Source organism: Hippoglossus stenolepis, chromosome 20, assembly GCF_022539355.2.
Source record: "Hippoglossus stenolepis isolate QCI-W04-F060 chromosome 20, HSTE1.2, whole genome shotgun sequence".
Lineage (NCBI taxonomy): Eukaryota > Metazoa > Chordata > Actinopteri > Pleuronectiformes > Pleuronectidae > Hippoglossus > Hippoglossus stenolepis.
In genome coordinates, this window is record NC_061502.1 from 1,375,571 (window position 1) to 1,401,159 (window position 25,589).

At 41.4% G+C, this 25,589-nt stretch overlaps 2 protein-coding genes across 2 annotated transcripts; one reads left to right on the forward strand and one right to left on the reverse strand.

The window, feature by feature from the left end:
- Window positions 1-7,947: 7,947 nt before the first annotated feature.
- On the forward strand, window positions 7,948-14,296 carry ccn6 (cellular communication network factor 6). Its single transcript, XM_047338222.1, has 5 exons — window positions 7,948-7,995; window positions 10,305-10,584; window positions 12,411-12,644; window positions 13,274-13,467; window positions 13,553-14,296. Exons 1-5 carry the CDS (start codon window positions 7,948-7,950, stop codon window positions 13,832-13,834), a joined length of 1,038 nt encoding a protein of 345 aa, XP_047194178.1. The 3' UTR covers window positions 13,835-14,296.
- tube1 (tubulin, epsilon 1) lies at window positions 14,159-23,337 on the reverse strand. The gene is made up of 12 exons (XM_035144628.2): window positions 23,154-23,337; window positions 22,916-22,989; window positions 21,230-21,282; window positions 21,094-21,142; window positions 20,446-20,561; window positions 19,519-19,640; window positions 19,030-19,217; window positions 18,767-18,939; window positions 17,758-17,898; window positions 16,307-16,447; window positions 15,173-15,347; window positions 14,159-14,558 (listed from the first exon to the last, which is right to left on the reverse strand). The coding sequence occupies exons 1-12, from the start codon at window positions 23,176-23,178 to the stop codon at window positions 14,400-14,402; spliced, it is 1,416 nt and encodes a 471-aa protein (XP_035000519.1). The 5' UTR covers window positions 23,179-23,337; the 3' UTR covers window positions 14,159-14,399.
- Window positions 23,338-25,589: the final 2,252 nt, after the last annotated feature.

Genomic DNA, 25,589 nt, shown 5'->3' on the forward strand with positions numbered 1-25,589 from the left:
ATACCTTTGGTCAATGCATTAGTAAATTCAATTATTGTTGTCTATTAAAGCCTTTTTTAATTTGAATAAATGGAGTTTTAATAAACTAAGCATTTCATTTAAAGGGTGTGTGTTTACATTTTCTAGGACAGCCAGGCCTTCATCATTTGTGCTTACACACGGTCTGAGGAAGTTCGAAATGTGTTTGTACTCTGCGAACAAGTTTAGGTAAGAACATAGTGATGAGTCCCAGATTTCTGTGTCAAACATTCGTAGGCACGCTTTTAACACCGATTTGTGGGTATGCAGTGTTTGTGAATGAGGCCCAATGAGGCCCCATTTTGGCAGCAGGCTGAGCATTGCCCAGCAGCTCGATGAAGGCTACCGGATTGGAATATTGTGTGTTGTGTTGTTTTTGTTGAGTCTGGCCTCAGTTTGTTCAGTTATTTTGAAGTAATTTGAAAGAAATCCAAAAGCAGATTGGATAACATTTTTCTTAACATTTCTTTGTAGTAGTAAAAACTGATTTTTATTCAGCTACTGACTATATCTAGACATTGTTGACCAACTGCAAAGGTATCATATTACCTTTTTTTCAGCTGCCAAAAGTCAGTCAGTAATACTGACTACAGACATGCACATTCCAACTGAACTTAATCTACCCTGGGATGCAAGGGGGTTAGGCATCTAAAATGGGGACACAGAAGAAGTAAATAAACGCAGCGGGGAGGCATTTAAGGGAGGTCCTAACTGCCCCACAGCCCCCTCCCATCATCACTGGCTCTCATATCTCGGCCTCATCAGAGTATCTGTTTTGACCTGCTGCCGCATCACTTGAACATAGGAGTGATTCTTTTTGTGTTTAAGCCTCGAACTACTTCCCAAGTTCAAAGTGGACAATTCACAAAAGTGGAACAGAGCTCCTGTTGGTAACTGGAGAGGACTGACATTTGGCATTCTTTGATGAAGTGTGGGGCCCCAGTGTTCAAGTCTCGTACTGTGAAGGGACAGTCCATGGCCTCTTATTCAAGGGGTGTATATTCCCAGCCCCAAAACACAGTAGGGCATGACATTAAAGCAGTTAACTTGGTGCAGAGAAATAGTAAATATGCTTTTCTAAGTGTCCTCCTGAAAGTCATTGACACAGACAAATGCATGCATGCACGCACACAATTACACACACCAGTTGTGTATCAGGTGCAACTTGGGGTTCAGTAGTACAGCTGTTCATTCTTTGATAAATAAAAAACCTGGATAGAATCTATATTTTTCTCGTTGCTTGAGAGAGGAGGACGACATACGGCCTTGTCATCCAATGATATACTATAGGATTATCATTGTTTTTTCTCATCTGTATTGTTACTGTGGTTTTTTTTGCTTTACACATTGAAATAACATCATATGTTCACATCAAAATACATTTTTTAAAAAAAGAATAAACAATAAATCTAGCTCAAATGTAGATTTTAACATTATGCATCAAATATGAATGATCAATCTTTGTTTGTATGTGATGTGTTCAATAGGTAAAGTAAAAATGCTTTCTGATCCAGACTGACACCTCACTCCGTTCACTTTCTCGGTGCCTTCAAAGAGTTCCTCTCTAGAACATGTTTAATTACAGGAGGAGGTAGAGCCTGTATCATATAATAGTGCTGGAGTCTGGGACATTTAGTAAAACATTTTCATTTGAGGAACACACACAAAGGCTCTCGATCTTATCCACAGCCACTGTTATCTGGACAAATACGAAATAAAACCATTTAGGCACTGAGTCGACCTGTAAGGCAGATAAACAGTAAACATAAATTGTAAACAAGAAAGTAAACAAGGTGACTGGGGAGGCCACTGATGTTCACTGACCTCACTAATTCATGAAACCAGTTTGAGACTTTGAGACTGCTTAGTGACACAGACCATTGTCCTGCATGATGTTGCAATTATAAGATGATAAACTGTGGCCATAGAGAGATGACCAGAGTCAGCAACAATACTACATTGATTGGTATTGAGGGTCTAAAGTGTGTTAGCTAAACATTCCTCATACCATTACACCACCAGCAGCAGCCTGGACTCTTGGCTCCATGGACTCATGTCGTTGTCCATCTGCAGCCTATAAGCAGGAATCCAGATTCATCAATTCATCGGACTAGGCTACATATTCTAGTCTTCAACTGTCGAGTAATGATGAATCTGTGTCACTGCAAGCCTCGGATTCAAAAATTATAATACACATGTATTATGATGTGGAAAATCTGCAGATCAATGGTCAACTCATTAGTGAAGAAAGCGTTCAGGAGCCCTTTGGCACCTTCTGCTGAAATATGTATTGAAGCTTGGCCAAGGAGAAAGTCAGAATTCATCAATACAACAACTGTGCATGATGTCCTCTCATATTCTGAAGTCTGCTTTCCTCCAGTGACACTTTGAACCCCTACAGATCATTTAATCTATGGGTCTGCTAGTTCCTAAACAATCAAATGTATTTTTTAGTTCTGGAGACAGTATTGCCTGCTTACGCAGTCTCATATCTGTGGTGTCTATGGGAGTGAAGCCTGTGACCTTCACCAAGCTCTCGCACTTCAAACACGACAGCCAGCTGCACTATGCCCCAGAGAAAATTCCATAAAATATTGTTCACAATCACAGTTTCAGGAAGAAGCACATCACCAGTCAGTAAGATGTTCGTAGACTACATATATTATCCACTTGTTGTGACTCCAGCATCATTATACTTTTTTTTATGGTTTTGACAACTAAAGCACTTGGTTAGGGTCACAGAAAGATTGTGGTTAATACAGAAAAGGTTCACAGTCCCTTCAGAAACAAAGTGTCTATTTGCATTTAACCTAAACCATGATCTTTCCCTAACCTCAACCAAAGTCCTTGCCTCGTAAAGGACTCTGGTCCTGTGGACACTTGAAAATACTATAGTCAGCCAGCCCACTCATATTCTATATATTGTAAACTGCCTCCAAATCACTGAAGGACATGTTCTCAGTGTTAACTGAAGATGTTGAGTTAGCACACGAGATCCCAGTTATTTGGTCTCACTATGTGTACTAACATGAAAAACAATTAGATCATCCCATTAAGTCAAGTGAATCTCGGCATGAGGATTATTTTGTCACAATATAATAATGCGGAGATACAGGGGAATATTTTTGGAAAGTGCTGACATATTATTTATCTGTAAATGATCTGTGCACTGTCAGAGTAGGAGGTTTTCACCTGGAATGTTAGACTAACACTAAACAAGGAGAACAACTGTAAATAAAGCTGTAAAGGTGAGATAAGGGAAAAGTTGGACCCCCTCGAGCGCCACGAACATTTAGTCCTGCCTGTCCAACTGTGTCTGATTTCACACACACACGCACACGCACACACACACACACACGCAACACACACACACACACACACACACACACACACACACACACACACACACACACACACACACATTCCATTACTGAGGAGGGAGACTCTCTTAAGAAATCAAACCTATCCATTCTTACCAAACTGAGGTGTCTGGACACTAATGACAGCTTAAATCCCTGCCACTGGGAGAACTGTGTGTATATGCATTGTTGGGACATACGACGGGGGACTCCCTCACATTCCAGGAGGGGAGTCATGCTGTTGACTTCATGATGTTGTGTCTGGGGACCCGTCTGGCCATCTGAAAGTCTACTTCCTTTCCCAAGGGGCAGGATCTACCACCTCATAGCAATAAAAGCACTTTGCACTTGGGTCACACACCTCAAGCAGATTTGGCCAGTTAACATTTTTATTTATTTACATTTTTTTATTTATTTAAAACCTTCCTTTACGATAAAGCTTATAGTTAGAGCTGGTCCAGGCTTGTCTTAGACCTGCTCTTAGTTATGCTGCTATAGGTCTAGAATGTCGGGGGACACATGACACACGGAGCTTCTCTTTCCAGCTTCTCCTTCCTCTTCTCCCTTCTTATCATATCAAAGAAATTAATATCTCATCAATACATGTTACTGACTTGACTTCTTCCCCGGAGTCCCTTTGCCTGATTGTTTCTTTTTACCCTGTTAAAAGGGTTTTTTAGTAGTTTTCCTTACTCTTGTTGAGGGTTAAGGGCAGAGGATGTCACACCTTGTTAAAGCCCTATGAGACAAATTGTGATTTGTGAATATGGGCTGTACAAATAAAATTTGATTGATTGATTGATGACAAAGGGACAACATCTGTAAATTTATTTTAGAACCTTCTGTTACATGATATATAAAATGAAAATCGTTAATCTTTCAGTGGAAATCAGCGATCAGCATGTGTGAGGATTTTTACTTATTTTTTCTGAAGTTCATTTCACCATTTCAGTGAACAAGGCATAGATAATTCAAAGATAATTGGAATTGGAGACGTTTTATTAACAACTGCTTTTGCTATTTAGAGCTAATTGTTAGAGTCACTGTCAAGAAAAAAACATCTGTGGTGTCGAATTCAGTCATAATATTGAGAAAAGTGGGAATATTAAAAAATCCTTTTTGACAATAAAGAAGAATGATTTGTCAACCTCATTTCCTGACAGTCCATAAAAGCTTCAGTACCTTTCAACAATGTTACTGTTTTTACTCACTAAAGACTTGATACTGGATACAATAACCAGTATACAGGTCTGGATTGTGTTGCTATATCACCTTCGCCCCCACTATTATCAGATCTCTCTTCTTCCTCCTTCTGTGCTTCAATTAAACTGTACAACATGTAAACAACATCAGGCGCTGTCCTCTGCTGAATCTCAGGTAGTTAAACCTCTGCTCTGTGTCCTGCTCTACATCTATAGTGTTCAGTTTATGCAAACAGATTTTTAGTCCTCATTTAACTTTTTCTTCTTTGTATCATTTATTGCAACAAGCATAAAATAGTTATTTGATTTGTTTCCAAGGGCGTAGCTGTGGCTCAGGTAGTGCAGGTCGTCCACTATCCAGAGGGTCGGTAGTTTAATCCCCGGCTCCTCCATTTTATGTTTCGAAGTATTCTTGGGCAAGACACTTAACCCTCCAAAATGCTCCTGACAGCTGCACTGGCAGTATGTGTGTGTGTGTGTGTTAGGGACAGAACAGTAAAGGCTGGGACACATGGTTAATTTCAAATCTTTATTTTGCCAAATCAATCCTTCATTCAAATAAACAAAACAGAATTGCAAATGTTTAGAATACTATTAATTGTGGGTCATTTAACTAAACTGAGGTTAACAAACCATCTAAGGATCCATGGCTGCATTCAGGATGTGAAAATGATCTCCTTTCCTCACCACTATTCCTTGACTCCAATGGAAAACGTCACAAGGTCAAGGAAAGGCCGTAAGGTGTTAGGAAAGGAGAACTACGGTGTGAATAAAACCTGACTCAACTTACACTCAGTGTTTTTCTTATTCATAATTGAAGATCCGCACAGACTGTGTGGTATAGGCTGTTCTCTTAGTTAAGTTTTCTGTCAAAAACAGAAAGACATACAGAGGGAACATTTAACCATCAGTTACTCACAGAACAAAATAATAGATTTTATTTAAAACAACAAACAGGACTGAAATGATAAAATAACCTAAAAAAAACTTATATAAGTGAAGAAGAAAATGTTGTCCATTCTGGTGGATTGAATTTCTGGGGGATTGAACTTACTTTTATATTTGTATTTAGTTCTGATGGTGATGTTGTGAACTATAAGTTCAATCTGCTTGTTTATTGTCACTCTTGACAGAACAGATGTGAAGAAGAAGAAATCAGGAGCTCAGAATCTCTTGCTGCGTCGTTTAAATGTGAAAAACACAAACTCTGTGTAAAGTCTGGACCCACTTGTGCACATTCTCTGACAGTCATGTGCGAAAACTGCTCCTTGCTGTTCCCCATTCGTAGTATTTCCTGTTACTAAGCAACCAACTGCAGACTAGACAATCTACTTCCTGTTTACACTGGCCCGGTGTACGTAACTGGTCACATGATAAACGTTCAGGGGCACATTTAATCTCAAAAAGGTTTAGTACTATTTTGCTGAAATATTTAAATTGAACTACACCCGAAACGGTCAGATTTAGGCTAGTTAAAGTTTTAAAGTAAAAGTCCTTGTTTGACCGATTATTATATTATTTTATTAAGCTGTATGACATCATTCGATTATTTATACTGCAGCTGTGTAAGCAGCAAGTGAAGCTACAGTAAAATACATTATAAAGAGTATGATATACAGGGATGTTAGATTTAATGTGAGAGGTTGTTTCTCTCTTTGATTTGTGGTGAGTTACTGGATCATCAAAGCATTTGAGAACTTCACAGGGAAAAAGCTTTTAACAACTCAGACATTTAAAATAACAGAATTTCTTTTTCAGAAGCAAACAGTCTTTAACAATGTGTTTTAACAGCTTGTTATATTATCTATTGTTTAAAATCTTCATTTTTAATGAACTAAAGCTGTCAAATCCAGATAATGGGATATCGAATACAATCATTCTCTCTGAAATGTATCAGAGTAGAAATATGTAGTGCTTACATGTTGTGAAATAAAAAAAGAATACTGTGGCCCTTTATGTGAATTCAAGTGTGGATTTGAATGGACTACCTGAGCACCTGTGCTTTCACATTGGGCTTCCTGTATTTCACTTACTCCTCTGCTTTCTGGGAACTTCACCTGATGATAGAAAGCTACAGTTCAGCTTTGGTCAAGAGTGGTAATCTAATGTAAGAGATTACCTTAGGGATTATTATAGTATTTGTGTGGAGTATGACATATCTGAGGTCTTCAATCATTGCATTCCCATGCACACTCAGTGGCTGAGTGAAGATCAGTTTTGTGTATAGTAGTGATATTTATATGGTGGGTTTAGCAATGACAGCAGGGGATTTGAGAAATTCAACGTCTTCTTCCAAATTTCCCCTGGAGAAACACAATTAGTTGAGCATGTATCTTCAGGTTTCTGCCAGGCTAAACACATGTACACATGGGCAGGGCAATTACAGCAAAAGTCCAGAGTTAAACTCAAGCACAAATAACAAAGTAGCCAGTAAATGTCTACATGGGTTACGTTCTATTTCTCCCAGTGGACATTTATTATATTTTGATGAGTTGTAAACATTTCTGCTATAAGAAAGACTGTTGTCTACCAGACAAACCTGTTTGAGTACAGTTACAATTAACGAGCAAAGCTTTTTAAATCAGCTCTTAGAGGACAAATCCGACTGGTGACTGGTGATTGCACACATTACACGACCCTGGACCTCCGCATGGCTCGTGTGGACACTGTATGACAGACACACTGGGTGCAGGCTGTCATTGTTAGTTGGGAGCATTACCGGACAAATAGGCAGTTTTTCTTTTGGTCGTTCCACTTGAATTCTCAAAGAGGCGTTGGCTTTGCGTGGATGGAGGAGGAGGGCTGGCACTGAGAGGGAGCTCTTTACTCTGAGCAAATAATCATGGAATGTGGACTCAAAAACATCAGTCCACATTAAGTGGGCTCATACAGCTTTGGCACCACATTAAACAAACAACATACAGTGACTGCATTCACTGCCTGCACCTCAACTCATGAATTGGGTTTTTGTCCATTAAAGAAAGAAACTAGACAGTATTGGTTGAAATGTACCTCGCTGAGAGGTATATAGCAGCGTGTCACACATCGGTTACAGATTTACGTTAGTTAGTTAGTAGCACCCAGGTAAATGTGAGCGGGGTCCGCAGACTGAGGTTAAACAAGTGGGCAGGACTTGAAGGCCACGGAATGGCCCCGCAGTTATGAAGACAAATATTCCCCCACTGGATCAGTAAGGGACGGAAAGGTGTGTTTGGAGAGGAGACAGAGGGGTGCTTTGTCCCCTTCTCTGACAGGTCAGCTCTCCCAATCTCCCCCCATTCCTCTCTCCCTCTCCCTCAATCCCACCTTCCTGCTCCCTCGTTCCCCTGCACTCTCCAGGAGCTCACACAGACCTTCTTCCTTGAAAGATGCTATCGCTTCTCTGCCGTTCCCTGCTGCTCATCCTTGCTCAACAGGTAGGAAGGATATTTTTTTTTTATTCTAATACTACAGACAGACTGGGGTTTCTGATAGGACAACACATGGAGACACTAAATACCTCCCATTCTTTCTCAATAATGAGTAAGTTTATAATTATTTTTTGAAAGACTTTCAGAAATTTGCATTTGTATTCATAAACTCTTGGGATGCACTGAGTGGTTCTCACTCTTGTTATTTCATCTTTACTGCTGGTAAAAGAGAAACCAAGTCGGAGGTCTTCATACTCAAAGCTCCCGTGGACCCATTTTCACACCATGAAATGAGCTCATTCAGTGAACCTGGCAGGCAGGCTTCAGATTTTTGGCATAACCCCCAGTGACCCTTGGAAGCACTTAGCAGCCAGGAGAACTGAAGCAAAAGTGGCAGCACACAAGGACTGCAAAAACTAAGCAGACCCAAACTATTACAGCTCTGAACACTGTTTATCAGCTGCTGGGATGCCGCCACCGCAGCTGTCCCTTCCCAATACTGAATCTGCAGCCATCCTAAAAGATTCAGCCTTTTGATTTAAACATGGATATCTAAGAAGAATAATAGAATACTTTAAACACAAACTCAACAGTTTAACTTGACATTAACTGTGGAAGTAGTGAAAGGAAGTTTAGATTCTAGCTTATGCCTCTTTTACACCAAAGTTAGCAGGTATATGTGTTTTTTTAAACGCAGATAAACTGGCTAAAAGATGGCAATTGACTCCTTTCCGATTGCCAGTAGAGGAGTTACTTTGTTTATTTCCCCCGATGCGCCACATTTAAGATTGCAAATGTACTCTGAAAACTGAGGAGCTCTCTCACCTCTCCGTCTTGTCTTGAATTAGCAAGTTCACTTGTGTCTCCATCACTGCCGATCAGAGCCAGAGTTGATAAAACCCTGTTACTGCTGACCGGGGACGCCCTTTGCAGACAAAATCCAGATGTTAGTGGGTTTTTGACCGCCCACAAAGGTCAAATCAAACATATAAATCTGCCTCCTCCACATCAGCAAATGGGACGAGGATCAGACAAAAAATCTAAATACATGGATACATTTTTTCCCAAAGATAGTTTCTATTAAATGTTCTTTCTTAGTAATTTGATGCTATAAAAACGAGGTGAGACACTGTGATTGGCAGCTGAGGTTGGCTCTCACCTATCACTCTCACCTTCCTGTCTGCAGCAGGTTGTCCACTAATCAGTAGGTTGCTGGTTTGATCCCTGGCTCCTCCACCGTGCTGGTTGTGTGTGAATAGGATGTATATAACTGCATCTACAGTAGCTGTGTGATGTGACTCGTACTGTTTGAGTGGTATCTAAGAGTAGAAAAGTGCTAGATAAATGCAGTCCATTCACACAGCAGCAACCGTTTAGTATGTTGCGGTATCTAGTAACATATGGACTGAAAAACATGTTTACTTGCCAGTCTAAATGAATCCCTTCAGCAAGAGCTGTATCCAGTTGTGGAAAGCAATTCTAATTTGAACTCTTGTTTTGCTCACTTCTTAGCTTCTACTGTAATTAGCAAGCTAACTGTAACCTCACAGCATCCAGTCTGGAGACGTGGCACTGCTCAGAGCCTGAAATACATTTTGTCTTGTATCCAACGATATGTGAAGTTCACCACCGCCCGCTCCTGGTTACAAATCACGTTCAGACACAGAGAAATCGTACAAATAGCACATTTAAGGCTTCTGAAATTCAAACATACTACCTCATACGTGCCACGCTCTTACCACTAAAACTGGTATCATGGCGGGTGACTTGATTCATATTTGTTTTTGTCCACTAGTTGACCTAATGTTCTGATAAAAATATGAATTTTACTAGCTCACCTGGTAGAGCTGCTGCCCCAACGAGCCTCAACCCGCAGAAGCCCGGGTTCGATTCCGACCCGCGGCCATTTATGCATGTCCTCCCCCCACTCTCTCTCTGTCCCCCCTTCACAGCTTACTTTCCATCCTATCCATTAAAGGCAATAAAAAGCCCCAAAAATATAATATAAAAAAATAAATCTGCATTTTACAATAACTGAAGATATGAACCCACAATGTCAATGAACAAAATGAATCCATGACCTATCAATATGAATATATATGTATAAACACATACTGATTCATAGTAAACTACTATTCTCAGTGCAATAGAAGCAGTGGAGCTGAACTGGTATGATGTTCTGAAAGGGTTAGGTTTGTGTTATGTGTGAAAATGTATTTTCAACTGTGACAACTTATTACTTTAATATCCAGGGTCAAGACTTATATGCAAAGTGCACTTAGAACCAATCTGACTGCGTCTCTCTCCTCGTGCAGTGCCTCAGCAGGGCTCAGAACAATGGCCAGCTGCCTGCTCCTCGAGGTGGACAGTCTGTGGCCGAAAGGCGCCAGTTCTGCCAGTGGCCCTGCAAGTGTCGGGAGAGACCTCACTGTGCCCCGGGGGTGAGTGCCGTCCTGGATGGGTGTGGCTGCTGCAAGAGCTGCGCCAGGCAGATTGGGGATCCCTGCAACGAGAGGGACATATGTGACCCGCACAAGGGCATGTACTGCGATTTCTCAGCAGACCAGCCCAAGTTTGAGGTTGGAGTGTGCGCATGTGAGTGGCTCCCATCTTTTCTTTAATTGGTCATCAAAGGGTAAAAAGTGACAGGGCAGCTACACATGTTGTGTTTCAAACTACATCTATGATGTTAGCAGGTGGTTAGATGGAAGGCTGCCCTGTATTCAAGATGCCTGAGGGACTGACTGGTTTTGGGGTGTTTTGCAACAGTGAGAAAATGAAACGGAGTTGAGTATGAATGTCAAACATTAGAATTCACTTTACAAACCATCTGCATGTTCATTAAGCCTCAAGGAATGATGCTAAGCTGTGAAGCAACTTTTGTGTAGTGCCAGCAAAGGGTACCGCAACTTCTGGATCCAAACATTTTGTCTGTAAAGCGCTTTGAGAGGTCATCAAGACTAGAAAAACGCAATATAAATACAGATTATTTACCATATCGTATCTTTTGACAAAACCCCCTGATATGATTCTTCGTTTTGAAGAGTATAACAAATGATTTAATCAGTTCAGTGTTGGATGTGCACATCAAATCTGAACAAATGAAGAGGCTATTGCTGCATGTGAATTCTGTGGGCAACTTTATTAGAAGAAACAAAGGTACAATCTTAGAATGTCTTCGTATCCATTTCTGCTTTGTAAATGGACTGCACTTGTGTAGTGCTTTTTTAAAGTCTTATTGAGGACTCAATGCAGTAGACACTACGAGTCGTATTCACCATTCACTTACACATTCATACAGTCCTTCTTTACACAGGGAAGTTTCTATCTCACATCACTCACACACTGCTGACACAGCCATCAGGGTAATTTAGGGTTGGGATAGACGTGTTTCAGCTGCAAAGTGCAAACTTGGAAATGATAATTGGTAATTCAGAGGTGTCTTGCGCCACAGCTGCATGTCTACAGGTTTTTAGATGCATCTGACAGAACAGATCACATTTCTCACGTCCTTTCCATTCTGCAAAGGTTTCAGGCACCTTATCAGTACCAGAATCCACAGAACAGACAAGTACCCCGAAGAGCTGTAAAAGAGACAAGTTGGTGCTGTTTCAAAGGGAAAAGGGAGGTTTCAGCTACACTTTATATTTATTACTGAATAACATTATCCCTATATTGCATTTCAAGTCTATTTCCTTCCAGGTTTTGTGTGTAACTACAGGTAGTGAAAGAATAGTAAAAGCACTACAAAAAAGCCACATGACTAAAATAAATGTGAGTTTAAATATACACTTGTATTAATTATTTTTTGTAAAGAGACTATAGAATAGAATAAAGGTGGATTTAATTACCTCCACCAAGGAGGTTATGTTTTCACCCCTGTCCGTTAGTAAGTTTGTTTGTTTGTCAGCAGGATTTTGCTAAAATCACTGAATGGATTTTCACCACACTTGGTGTAAGCGACATGGGCCAAGAAAGAACCAATTCAATTTTGATGTAGGTCAAACAGGGCGGATCCAGACTTTTTTTTTTACCTTAAAAATTGGGAGATTTTCTTTTGACATTTTCATAGATTATAAGTGTGTGAAATTTGGTGATTTCATCAGGGGACTGTTGGGGCTAAACTGTTGAATGTCGTTTTGAACAAATGTAACCGTTTGCAACAGGGTGATGAGGATAAAATTACTTTAAATCAATTCTGAATATTGAATTCTATAAGAAAATAGGAAAATCACAATGACTATATTTTCGAGTTCTTGTCTGCTTCATTTTTCATGTCTGTGAAAAGTATGCTGCAGTTTATGAACAATCACAAAAAAAAGTGAAAAAAAACCCTTTTCAGCTTTTAAGATTCAGTTGCATCCCACAGAGAGGTGATCTGGTGCTTCAGCAGATCCCTGAGACTTCCCTCATTCTTTCAGACATGATGGCCGTGGGCTGTGACCTAAATGGGGCCCACTATGAAAACGGAGAAGCTTTCCAGACCAGCCCCCTCTATAAGTGCACATGTATTGCTGGAGCCATTGGCTGCACCCCTGCTTTCATCCAGAAGCCTGCTGGTCTCTTAGGCCCCGCCCCACTGATGGGCAGCCTGCCAGCTGGCCTCCGCGGTCAGAGCCCAAAGAAGCACCAGCAGGACACTACCTACATGTCAGGTATGTGTTTACACAGTAAACCACGTGGAGGAGGATAGCTGGCGTGGAATGCTAATTGCTGTTAGAGTTTGCTTGATGTGAAGGGGAGAGAGGGCATTTGATTACTCTGGTGGCGTGAGCAGAATAAGGACTGTGGTTAGACCGCCTGTCAAAAGGTAAACAGGAAGATGGATGGTTCCTGCTATAAAGAGCAGGAGGGACGACTTGCTTATTAAAAGTAAATATCTGACTCTGATGCACAATGTTATTTATTTTCTTTGATTGCCATGAAATTCTGATATTAGGAAACATTAATCTGTCACTGTGAGAAACCAAAGCATGTCAATATGATTTTAAATTCAAGAGCTGACATCCAGACTAGGTGGGAAGGTATTTTAAAGGTAAGTGGCTTTGTTGAAGTTAACAAAGAATTGGGCGCAGCAATATGAGCTTTCACTGTTATACCTGCAGCTCAGAGGAAAACAGTTGTCGGTTTAGTAGCGTATATTAACCCCTCTGGTGGCTCACAACAGATATTTGATGTTTGTGTGTTCCTGACCTGTGCTCTGCTCGGCCGTATGCTAGCAAACAGGTCCATTGTTTGAGTAGGGTGTTGTTGACACAATGCCCTTTAATTGTAATACTGAAAGCTTACAGGGATCCTCCTTTAGCCTGGAAGAAGAACTGTCTGGTCCAGACCACCCCCTGGAGTCCCTGCTCCAAGACCTGTGGCCTGGGAATCTCTGTGCGCGTGAACAACGACAACAGCAAATGTGAGATGAGGAAGGACCGTCGCCTGTGCCTGCTGCGACCATGTGAGAGGAGTGTTATTAGGAGCATTAAGGTTAAAACCAAATTCTTTTCAAATATTTTAATTATTTTGTATAAACTTGTATAAAAAAGGTACTAACCACTGTTTTCAACTTTAGATGCCAAAGGGAAAGACATGCCGGCCTAAATTCCAGGCAAAGAAAGCGGAGAAGCTGACACTCTCTGGCTGTGCCAGTACCAAAAAGTTTAAGCCCACATACTGCGGAGTCTGTACAGACAAACGCTGCTGTGTACCAAACAAGTCACTCATGATCAAGGTCAACTTCACTTGCAAAGGAGGCTCCAACACACAGTGGAAGATGCAGTGGATAACGTCCTGCGTGTGCCAGAGGAAGTGCAACAATCCAGATGACATGTTTTCTGAGCTGCGGTTACTCTAGTGGAGCCAGACACAGGCTCGGAGCCCTGCTGTGGTGGACTAAGGACCGAAAAAGATTTTATTCTCTGGTTATTAAGTTCTCCTCAGCAGAGGTTATGGACCCGAGACTAAAGACAAAAACATAAACTACAAAACCTCATTTCATAATGAAGGATGGCTGGGATCATGAAATGCATGGAAAATCTTGAAAAATGCTGTTGGCTATGATAAAACATTTTACTAAACCATGTCTTCAGGACAAGTACGTGCAATAACGACATGGGCTATGGCCAGTGAAGTAGCTGTAACAGCAGATTTGACTCATAATAGTACCTCATTATACAATGGTCAGGGAGCCCACAATGGCAAATCAGAGTTCAACTCTTACTAATGTGACTGTTTATTTTTCAGACAGAGAAAATATTGAATCTGGTCATAAATAAGACAATTTGGATTTCTAACTTATAAAGGTGTATATAAACGATTTGTTCGTGTGAAATCATTTTTGAAACAAAAAATACAAATAAATAAACAAAGCAAAAAACAAACATTCAAAAAGTTAAATTGGTTAGCAACGGAGTGGACCTTCATCTGGCGATGCTGAGCCTGGCTGCGTCATGCACGAGTTTCCCCTTGGTGGCATCAAGATGATCGTACTCTTCAATCACGGAGCTGAGAGAGTTGAGGGCCTCAGAGAAGCTGCTCTGCTCCATCCCCTCTACATTCAGGTAGTGATGTAAGTGAGCCTTCAAAAAAAGTCAAGAGTCACTAAATACAAACTTCAGTATTCAAGATTTGTTTTCTTGCCTCCACCAAACAGGGAGGTTACGGCAAATATGATCACAACATTCCCTTCTGTTCCCGACTTTTGATGATATATAATGGCCAGAAAAGTGATTTGCATTTTGATTATATAATAGCACATTGTCAAAAGCACTTTATCCTAAAAGACAACTTTGTCTGAAAATTGGTAAGAATTACAACCAAAAATCTTTTAATGTCAGAGTGACCTTGGCGACCTGATCTGATCAGCTCATCTTTGAGACCAAGTAAATGTTTGTGGCAAATGTGAACAAATTCCCTCAAGTGTTGCTGAGATATTTCTTCAAAAGAGTGGAACAGACGTGTGTAAATATGAAGGGACAACCTGAAAACAATGTTTTGGACACGGCTTTCCCCTGTGCAGCCAAATGTCTCTGTTAAATAGTTTTGAAATTGTATATACACCCTACCTAATCAATTTGAGAAAAATAGATTTTTAACTTACTGATAATTGATTAAATAATAAAATAATTGTTAGTTTGCAGCCCTAATACATCAATACATCATAGTCTCAAATATGCAATGGCTTTAAATGCACCTTCTTCCTGTAGAGCTTGGTAAAACTCTCTCTCAGCTCCATGAATCGAGACTTCACACATGTGTTGTTGGCCAAGGCTAACAGGGCGTGAGAGTGACCCACAGGAGGCACTGAACACAGGCCCGTCTTCCAGCCTTCTTGGTTCCAGGAGACAAAGGGGAGCGATGGCCTCAATCTAGGACAGGGACAATAAGAAAATAAATATATATAAAATAAATAAATAATAATAATTTGAGGGTTAAAATTTCCCTGAAGCAGTTACATTTTACATTTCATTTGATGGAGGAATCAATAATCTCAGATACATTTAAATCAGCTTTACAGCACTTATGTTGAAATTGTATTAATGTGAAAAGAAGAAATACGTAGAAACTTGTTAATGTGCATGCAATCGTGTGAAGCTACGTTTTCCAGATGTTCCCACATTTAAATTTGACAGTATTACCTAAATGCATTGCATGCTAGCTAACTGTAGATGCTTCCATTTAGAGATATCCCCTGAACATCTCACATGTAGACCATGAGTAGACATTGCAATTTACCAATGTTCCCTAAACATACACGCTATCTGTGGACGCGACTAAGCAGCAACTTCACGTTTGAGCGACTGGAACCAACAATGTTTAGTAGTTTTGCTTGATAGAATAAATGACAGAGTGTACAACATTGTTGGGAGTATAATTTTTGTGAGTACTAAAAACACAGCACGAAGTTTTGAGTTGTTTTTCGTTCCATCAAAAAGGACCCACGTAAAGGACCAAAATCACAAATTGCTACATGTCCAGTTATTAAATGTGCCCTTGAATGTTCTAGGGGGCAATATTTCTGAGCTATTCCCCCTTCTCTGTCCGTTTCCTCCTGTTTTACACCATGGTCACATTTAAATTTCTGTTCTCACACCCGCTTCTCTTGACAACATGCCGTATGAAAACAAGGTCTACAGGGAGGGCAGTGAAGGGAGAGCCGAGGAGGGGAGGCTACTGAATGGACTAGTCATGAATCAGTGCTGTCGCTGCTGAATGGGCATACTATTTGAGAGCGGCGTGAAGGTCTTTGGGCCTATCAGGGTGGGTGCACTGGCTCGCCGCCTGTTTTGGTGCAGACAGGGACTGATTGGGAGTACAGCGCTCTGACCTCTCAATGTTCCTGCGGAGGTCAGACACCTGCACGTTCCCCCTGACCATGAGGGCGCAGGCCAGGTACAGGCTGTGCTTCGGGTCGGATCGGAATAGCTGGTGGTCTTTACTGAAGGCGTCGCTAAACATTTGATCCAGTCTAGAGTTAGGGGAGAAAGCACAGAAAAGACATTTTCACGTCATGAGAATAAAATAAAAAATCAGTGTTGTAAATTCATTTCAGATATTACATTTAAACTGGTTAGTAACAGCCTTGGTTTTCAGTCTCTATATCCTGGCTTTACTCAATAAAAAGGCGTTGCAGAGACTACAGTTACAATTGAGTTTGACTTAGGACCAATGGGGCAATGTTTGAGAGAGGAGAATTTTGGAACCTTTATTTATACAGTGAAGTTCTGCTGAGAAGGCAAGATATTTTTAAGAAACACCCAGCTCTGCTCCGCATTCATACAGTCACATAGATTCAGCTCTGGGGGTTACTCAGTGCAGCCGCCACTCTGTCTGACCAATGAGCTGCTCTCGTTGGCTCAGACAAGGCCACTTTCATGGCAGTTGTTTATGAGGTGGTGGGTTGGGTGGTGGGTCGGATGCTGTTTCTCCCTGAACTTGAAGTGGCCACAGTCTCGCCTGATAAAGTGAAAGCCAGGCTCTGAGAATGTTTTGCCTCTTGGTAAGATTATGCTTCTGATCAGAAGAAAAATTCACTGCTATGTTTTTCATAGGAAAAAGATGGTACATGGTTTGTATTGATAGTGTTTTTCTGGTCTTGATGACCACTGAAAGCAATTTACAGTAGAGTTTGCCATTCACCCATACATTCATACTGTGCATCTATTAGCAGCAGAGGAAATATCTATGAGGGGCAATTCGGGGTTCAGCATCCTGCCCAAAGACACTTTGGCATGCAGATGGGGAGGACTGGGATCGAACTGCCGACCTTCTGGTTGGAGGACGACCGCTCTACCCCTCAGCCACAGCCACAGACGAAACAACAGCCACCAAAACTCTATTTGGTACCAAAGAGTCCAAATACATTTTGCCACCTAACGTGTGGGTTCTATTTCTCACACAGTTCTTCCTATGTTGATGTAAACCTGCTCAAATTAAAGCTCTTGTTTCAAACTGAATGTGCTCGAGCTCAGAGCCCAAAGATAAATAGAATGACTGACTTGACTGTATTTGCTCAATCACAATATATATTGATATCAGAATAATATTCTTGTCGTGTCCTGCCGTTTGATCACAGATCAAATGACAATGCACATTCTTCATTTCACACTGGTAAGGTCGTCACTAGAGAGGCTTCCCCAATCATTCATCACTGAAGTCAACATTAGGCTCATGTAAAGAGGATGATGGAGTTCATGTGAGCTACAGTAAACCAGAGCTCTGCAGGAGTCTGAACAACTGTGAGGTAAAAATAGCAGCCATGGCAGCCATCCAGCCGACCTTCTGGTGGGGATACTGACGTCTGCCAGCGTGTAGAGAGGAGTGAGGCTCGGCACCAGGTAGTGTAAACGAGGGAAAGGCACCAGGTTCATGGCGATCTCGTTCAGGTCCATGTTGAGAGAACCCTCAAAACGGGCTGAGCTGAAACCCAAGATAAATAACACAGGACATTTCATGGGACAAATTCGAAACTTTTTTACACACGGAAAATGTAATTGAGATATACTGTAACTTTATCAGGAAATTTTCAATTCTCATTGTGTGACGATCAAATGTTTTAGTAAAATAAATACACATTGTTTGTGTTTGCACTCACTGTTTATCACCAAAATGCATTATGAGTAGCATTGAGGTGTTACACACTAGTTGAACAAATTTCAAATCTCATGAAATCTTAGTAGAGCATTTTTGTACATTTTATACAGGCTGTCTTCTTATCTGTTTTTGAAGATTGCTGTGTTGCATTATCAGTCAGTGGAACAGTGTGAATCCATTGCCAGGATTGTGGTTGTGCAATGTGCAAACAAACGAAACAGGGATGCACTGTTGCCCCGTTGTGCTACTAGTGGCCCCCTCTTGATAAGATTAGAGACAAATAAAGAAAAACACGTGACTTATAAACAAAAAACACATTTATACATGTCTCAGGTTCTCACTGAATGTAGTAACATAAATCCTATGTTGTGTTCACAACCATCCCTCAATCCAGCTGAACACCACATCTACCCAAACACTGTTCCAAAGACTTAGACAATCTAATGACAAGGAGCTCTGACTTTGTTAACTTACTAAAAGGCTCTATGTCTGGTTTCGTTTCAGTTTTGTTATTATATTAGTAGTATAGTATTACATTTTATAGAAGTGGCTTTAATATATTACACTTGTCATCACCACGAAAAGAAAAAAACATGTCAGCATGTCCAGTAGTAAAGTAAATATTGTCATAGTCTCCACTCCTTCCGCATACAGGGGTTGACTCTATTTCAGCACACGCACAGTAATACTATACCTGGTAATATTGAGCAACAGGTTAGCCACAATGTTATTCATGGCATCGAAGGGCTTCTCTGCTCCGCGGAGGCCGCCCTCTCCAGAGATGATAGTGCTGTCTCTCTTGATCACCCGCCCCGGCATTCCACCGTCAGACATGTGTTTAATCTTACTCACAATGTCAACCAATGACTGGAAGAGAAGTGATCGGGGGACCACAAAGTCAATAGTTATTGATTGTTAAGATACATACATACAATAGAGATGTTCACATGAACAAACCTGGTTTTCCACTGGAATGACACAGTCAGCGTGCTCTGTCAGCTCTTTCATGGCCAGGACACTGTTGTAAGGGGAGGTGATGACGTCATCCTCAGCAGATGGATAGACTGCGGTAACAATTCGACACACCTCTGGGAATTCCTCCTCCAGCAGGCTCAGCACTCTGGTCCCCAAGCCCGAACCAGTACCTCAAAGCCAGTCAGGAAGAATTACTTGCACTAACGGAGGAAGCTCTCTCAACCAGTAACCTGATCCTGAAAACATCTGAACACCAGGTTTTTTCTTCGTGGTCTGTTGATTGTTTCGCATGAGCAGTGGATTAACAGTATGAACTGCAAGAAACAATGTCTTGCATCACTAATATGGTTGAAATTGATTGTTATAAATGTATCTGGACTTTAATCTGTGCAAAATAAATGAATGGAGGTAATGTTTTAAGCAGTTTTAAGCATCCATTAATACATATGCTCAAACACTTTCATGCCTTACCTCCTCCCATAGAGTGGATGAGAAAAAAGCACTGCAGACAGTCACAGTGCTCTGCTGCCTTTCGCAGGGTATCCACTATCTGCTCCCTGTAGGCTGAGCCGTATGTCATGTGTCCAACCGCCCTGAACAAGCAAGCAGGTATGTTACTGTCAAGTTCTTATATGATGAGTAGTGTTGCTTATAAATTCAATTATGAGATTTTTTAATTGGGATTGATTAAAAAAATAATCAAGAAATTTAAATCAGTTTTGACACACACATTTAAATTACTCCATTGAGAATAGACTGACACAAATTGTGAGGAGTTGACAGTAGTGTGAATGAATTTATCTGAAACAAAGACTCAAACGAAATGTGAAGGATTTTCAAAAATCATCGGCTTGACCAATGATCCAAAAATACAAATTAATTTTCATAGTGAAACTGTAAAATACTGATAAAAAAAGTTTGAGCTGTCATGGCTGTCAGGCCAAGGAGAAATTATAGTGGGAATATCCACACCAGCCCTGTTGAGAGACACCACTGACCTTTCCCCTAAATTGTATGAGATGGGTTTAAGAGAGGACAACGGGACAAAAGACTATTCTACAAGCACTTCTAAGCTTTTACAAATGTTTTCTTCTTCTTTGTACGGTTTATTGGCAGGTGGCACCAAACGTCAAGGTGCATTACCGCCATGTATGTTTCTTGCTCTTTTTTACTCGAGGATTTAAAGTGTGTTGGTTGAATAAGAAAGCAGAATTAATCCTTTCAACCAAGGGAAATTTTTTTGCACCGACTTTGACAAACCCTAAACACCACATCATTACATGAATAGTGCAATTGCATGTGCGACAAGCACCTATGTTAAAAACTATGGTTTAGAACACTTGCTACAGGCCATGTGAGCTTATGAGGTGGTATCCCATGGCTTCGTCTGTCTCTCACCAGTTGTTGCCTGAACCTGACACGTCTGTGAGGAGCTGAGTGCTGTCGAACACTTCTCTCAGTGGGCCCTGCAGGATCTCATTGACCACACCCTCCTCCATGTCCACCAGCACCGCCTGTGGATTTAAATATGCGAATATGAGGCCTACAGATTAATTTACAGACTCTCAGCACATTCATTTGATCCACTACTATCATCCATGGATATGATCCACTCCCAAAACTCTTTGAAGTTGAGCTTTAAAAAATCCACACGGAGGTTCTCCGCAGAATAGGGTCCAGACTATTCAGTTTCACTTGGGGTAAAAAAAAAATCTTAAGCAAATCAAAATAACAAATTCCAGTTCAAAATGGTTCTAAATGTTCTTAGTGCAGATAGTACGAGTAAATACTTTAACAAACACCTCTGTACAAAATAATCACTGGATTGTTGATGATCATTGTTTGTAACCTATCCCACTACGGGATCTTGACAAGTCATAAAATCCAACAGTGTTCTTCTTTGGGGCAAAATATTAAAGACAAAATATCATTAATCATTGAATTGTTGCATGGATCTTGATGCTGTTGTTGTTGGATTGTTACAGCCTGACCATCCTTCCCGAGCTGGTTCTTTCAAGCTGTTTCCTGGAAACTGACAGGACTTACTCTGGCCTTAAGGTGTTGGATTCTCCCGCCGACACCACAGGCTCTATTCCTGGAAAAGCCAGTGAGGAAAGGATTACGTTAAGACCACTCTGGCAGACACTGCCTTAACCCATGTAACCGTAACTGTTGCGATTACCTTGAGTCCACATTCCGGAAAAAGCTACCGAGGGCCTCATCGTACTCTCCCATCTGAATAGGAGACAAAGAAGGTTGTTAGGAATGTGCTTAGACATTGTTGGGGCTGATGCATTTCTGTCTATAAAGGATAAGACAAAAAAAAGGATAGGCTTCCATGAAAGGTCCCATATTATGCAAAATACACTTTCATGGTTTTTAAACGTCTCAACAGATCCCCCAAAAATGAGAATCACACACTCTCTCTCTCCCTCTTTTGCTTGCTCCACCTTTCTGAAAATGTGTTCCCAAACGACTCCTTCTGGTCCTATGGGCTCCAGGTTGAGTGACACTTCCGGAGCTAGGATTTGCCCGTTCGTTCCACCCACAGTATCCGAGTAAATCTACCTCGCAGCCGCCTTCATGGACTTCCTCGCTAAAAGAGCTCCGGTAGTCAGAGCTGCAGCAGGTATGAGGAGAAGGCCCATAGCTCTGTAGGCTGCGCTAACCAAATCAGAAGTCTCCCTGTTCTGCCTACATCTCAGGATTTGAAGACCCAGTGGATTCATTTAATTATAAATGAAGTCGGGGGGAGAGGGCTGTATTCAGATCAAATGAGGCTTTGCAGCTATTAGTGAAGGTGTGCAGAGTTGTTTTTATTGATTAGAACTAGGGACGCAACAACCAGCCGATTGTATTGATTATAATCGATTAAAAGAAAAGTTGACAACTAATTGAGTAATCAATTAGTTGGGTCTGTTGGAATGTACGGCACAAACTGTTCGCACAATCTCCTGAGGTGGGGGCAGTAAACCAGCCAATCCCATGCCTTGTGTAGATCATGTGACGACAACATCTGCTCTCTGAAGTCAACGATTGAAAAATGTCGATGCAAACACAGCTAACGATAAAGTGGAGACTATTCGCCAAACCGTTCAGAACACTTGACTTTAAAGTCTTAAGAGGCCGCTGCAAAATGTACCGAGCTGATTTCACATGGAACAGCGGAGCAACATCACTGAAGAGAAAACATGTTGGAGACATTCTTCTTCTTCTCTCGGTTTACTGGTGGATCGTAAACAACTGTAGGTTGATTCCGCAGTAATGTTGCTGCTGTGTCATGTGAAATCAGCTTTACACAAGTTTTCTTTGAGGTTTTCATGTAACATGTTCACACGACTGTCACTTCCCTGATTCAGCGAGGAGAGAGAGAGGGAGAGAGCAAGAGCAGTGGTGGTCGAGAGACCTATAGGCTGAATGAAGAGGGGGAGCACTGATAGTGAACACAAAGCAGTGAAACAAAGACACAAACCGTAATTTTCTGATTGTTTCACAGTGGTTATGTTTGACAGCACGAAAACAACCTATTGGAAGATGTTGCGTTGCTAAGTTTTATGTAAATACAGAATTCAGCTCAGTGCAGTTGTCTTCTGTGAGTGAGATACTGGGACTTACAGACACATACATTGTGGACATGCAATAGCTGGCAGACCAAGTTAAAACATGAATTCATCTTTGCACCATTCCATTCAAGTGTCACCATGGAAACGGAATGCATCCAGCTACAATGTTATCGTTTTCACATGGGTTTCCCTAGTGTAACATGTCTTCTCAACTACAGAGTAACGGACGCAGTGTGAGCTGTCTGTGGTGTTCTGTGTCACTCACTGAGTTGTCACTGAGTTCTGTTGTGTGTATTTGCACAAACCTTGTTGACGTGAGCATGTTCTCGCAGAGCAAGATCCCAGAACCTGCAGCCAACCTGGTTCCCGCACTGTCCAACTGAGGAACACGAGTGTCATTAGTTAGGGAAAGGATTCGTTAAATGAGCCGTGAACCAAGTGAACGAGCAGAGCAGCTGCTCCATCAACCAGCACACAGCAGCTAGCTGGCAGCTAGCTAAGCTAACGTCCACCTCAAAGAGCTGCTCTGAGTGTCTTACTCACCCTGGACAACGATTGACTGTGTCATGGCAGCACCGACACACACACGTTCACACACCTTCACACCTCAGTACTTCATGTTCACATTTATCCACAACCGTCCGTCACGAAGATTGTTTTTGACAAAACCTTTTGAATGTTTCTTTAAACGCGCGCCTCAGCTGTGTTTGGTCGGCTGCTGATGACGTAATATGGAAACTGGCATATTGGAGACGTTGCCAGGGCAACACCTACTTCTTTTCTTCTTTCTGATGTTTTTTGGCGGTTGACAAACAACGTTATGGAGCATTACCGCCACCAACTGGTATGGATGTGGATCGGGAACCTAACTATATTCACTCATTCTTATTATCATATATATGTAAGTAAAATAACAAATAAATAGGAAAATAAATTCATATTCTCTCTATCAAATTGGTTCCTCTGAGATATTGATAGAATTTTTCTCCTCCACTTCTTTGTTAAAGATCACATGAATCATAATTCAGCTTTTTTTTTTAAGGTTCAGTATCAGTTCTCTTCTCTCAACTTCATATTTTGGACAGTTGATTGCAAAATTCGGACCTTCCTGTGTTATGTTTTCCTATTATAAGTAATGCACTGTTCAATCCTGTAAAATGTAACCTTGTTATGTACTATGTAACAAACACAAACACAAACACAGACACTGACACAGAGACAGAGGTAGAAGGTTTTAAAGAGGTTTTAATGAGAAAGAAGCTGCTGAATATGGATGAAGGACGGTGGAGAGGATCCTGAGGTGTGGGAGCAGGAGCAGGCTGGTTAAAGCATGGAAAAGGGAGAAGATGGTGGAGAGTCATGGCGTGGGCAGGGGAGCAGCTTGGAACAGCAGAAGGCTGGTGGTCAATGGTCTTGAGGCATGAGGGGGAAAAACAATCAGCCAAGGAGCAAAAAGGCACAAGGAATGAGAAGAGCACATAAGAATTTAACTACAAGACGCTGCACAGCCAGGGTTTTATACTGGAGCTTATGAGTAATGGAAGGCAGGTTCCCATACTACCGGTGGAGTAACGAGCCAGTGACCAATAGGTGAGTGAGAGCTGCAGAGGCATGGCAAGTTAATATGTACAGCACATTTCAACAACAAGGCAATTCCAAGTTCTTTACATAAAATACTAAAGGCATCATGACAAATTGTAAAAGCAACAATATTCAATACAAAAAAGCATTACAAAATAAATTAAAAGAGTTAAATACAAAATATAAGAATAAATACATAGGATAAGAAATAAATAGTTAAAATAACAGTGCAGTGTAAGAAATGATCAATTATCTGATTTAATAAAAGGCCGTGGCAGGAAAGTCTTCAGCATTCACTAAAAACAAATTAAGATTTGCAGCTGACCTGCAGTTCTCCAGAAGCTTGTTCCACAAATGTGGAGCATGAAACTGAACGCTGCTTCTCCAAGTTTAGTTTTGAATCTGAGGACAGAGAGCAGATCTGTTCTAGACGACCTGAGGGATGGTTCATAATGCAGCAGGAGATCAGAAACTTATTTAGGGTCTTAACTATTCAGTGCTTTATAAACCAACTAAGGACTTTGACAGATAATTCTTTGACAGACAGGGAGCCAGTGCAAAGAACTTAGGTGACAGTTGGTCTGTGTGGATCTGCAGTCATCTGTGTAGAGGATGAAGAGCAGTGGTGAGAGCACACAGCCCTGAGGAGAGCGAGTGGAGGTGAAACGGAGATCGGATAAGACGTTGTTGAGAAAGTCCAGTATCAGAGCTCTGGTGCTGCTTTTCTCAGGGATTGGGATGACAGTGGAGTGTTTCCTCAGCTGGGGGCCTGTGCTGATGTCCATGGAGCTCTGGAACAGGATCTGAAACACGCCCCCTAGCTGCTCAGCACAGAACCTCAGGACACGACCACTGATGTTGTCTGGACCAGGGGAGCTGTTCTCTCTGGTCCTCTTGAGGGCTCTCACCACATCCACTGTGCGATGAGTGCAGAGTCACCAGGTTAGAGTGGGACTGCTGCCTGGAACCTGGATGGTTTTGTGGCTGGCGACAGCAGCATTCACGGAAGCCACGTTCTTCAGGCCCTGCCAAGCTGAGCGGAGGATCCCCTGTGTGAACTTTTCCTCCACTTTTTATTTGTACTTCCACTTGGCAGATTTGATGGCACGTTTGACCTCTTTGGTGAAGACTCATATCTTCCTGTTGATGATCTCCTTGAGCTCTTTGGTAATCCAGGGTTTATTGCTGGGGAAGATTGTGACAGTGTTGGTGGGGATGATGCTGTCAACACAGAACGTATGATGAAACAGAGTCCACTTGCTCGTTGACGTTGTGGGAGGGGGCTAAGAGGGTATTCCAATCGGTGGACTCGAAGCATCCTTGTTATGTTGAAATGCTGTCAATGGTCCACTGCTTAACGGTTTTAGCACCTCTTTGTGAAACTAATAAAGGAGGATC

Coding starts and splice junctions, on each gene's coding strand:
- ccn6 (XM_047338222.1), top strand. CDS start 7,948: ATGCTATCGCTTCTCTGCCGTTCCCTGCTGCTCATCCTTGCTCAACAG. Junction 7,996..10,304: donor TGCTCATCCTTGCTCAACAG/GTAGGAAGGATA, acceptor CTCCTCGTGCAG/TGCCTCAGCAGGGCTCAGAA. Junction 12,645..13,273: donor GGACACTACCTACATGTCAG/GTATGTGTTTAC, acceptor TAATACTGAAAG/CTTACAGGGATCCTCCTTTA.
- tube1 (XM_035144628.2), bottom strand. CDS start 23,178: ATGACACAGTCAATCGTTGTCCAGG. Junction 19,218..19,518: donor CATCCACTCTATGGGAGGAG/GTAAGGCATGAA, acceptor ACTGGCTTTGAG/GTACTGGTTCGGGCTTGGGG. Junction 14,559..15,172: donor CCAAGCTCTACAGGAAGAAG/GTGCATTTAAAG, acceptor CTTTTTTTGAAG/GCTCACTTACATCACTACCT.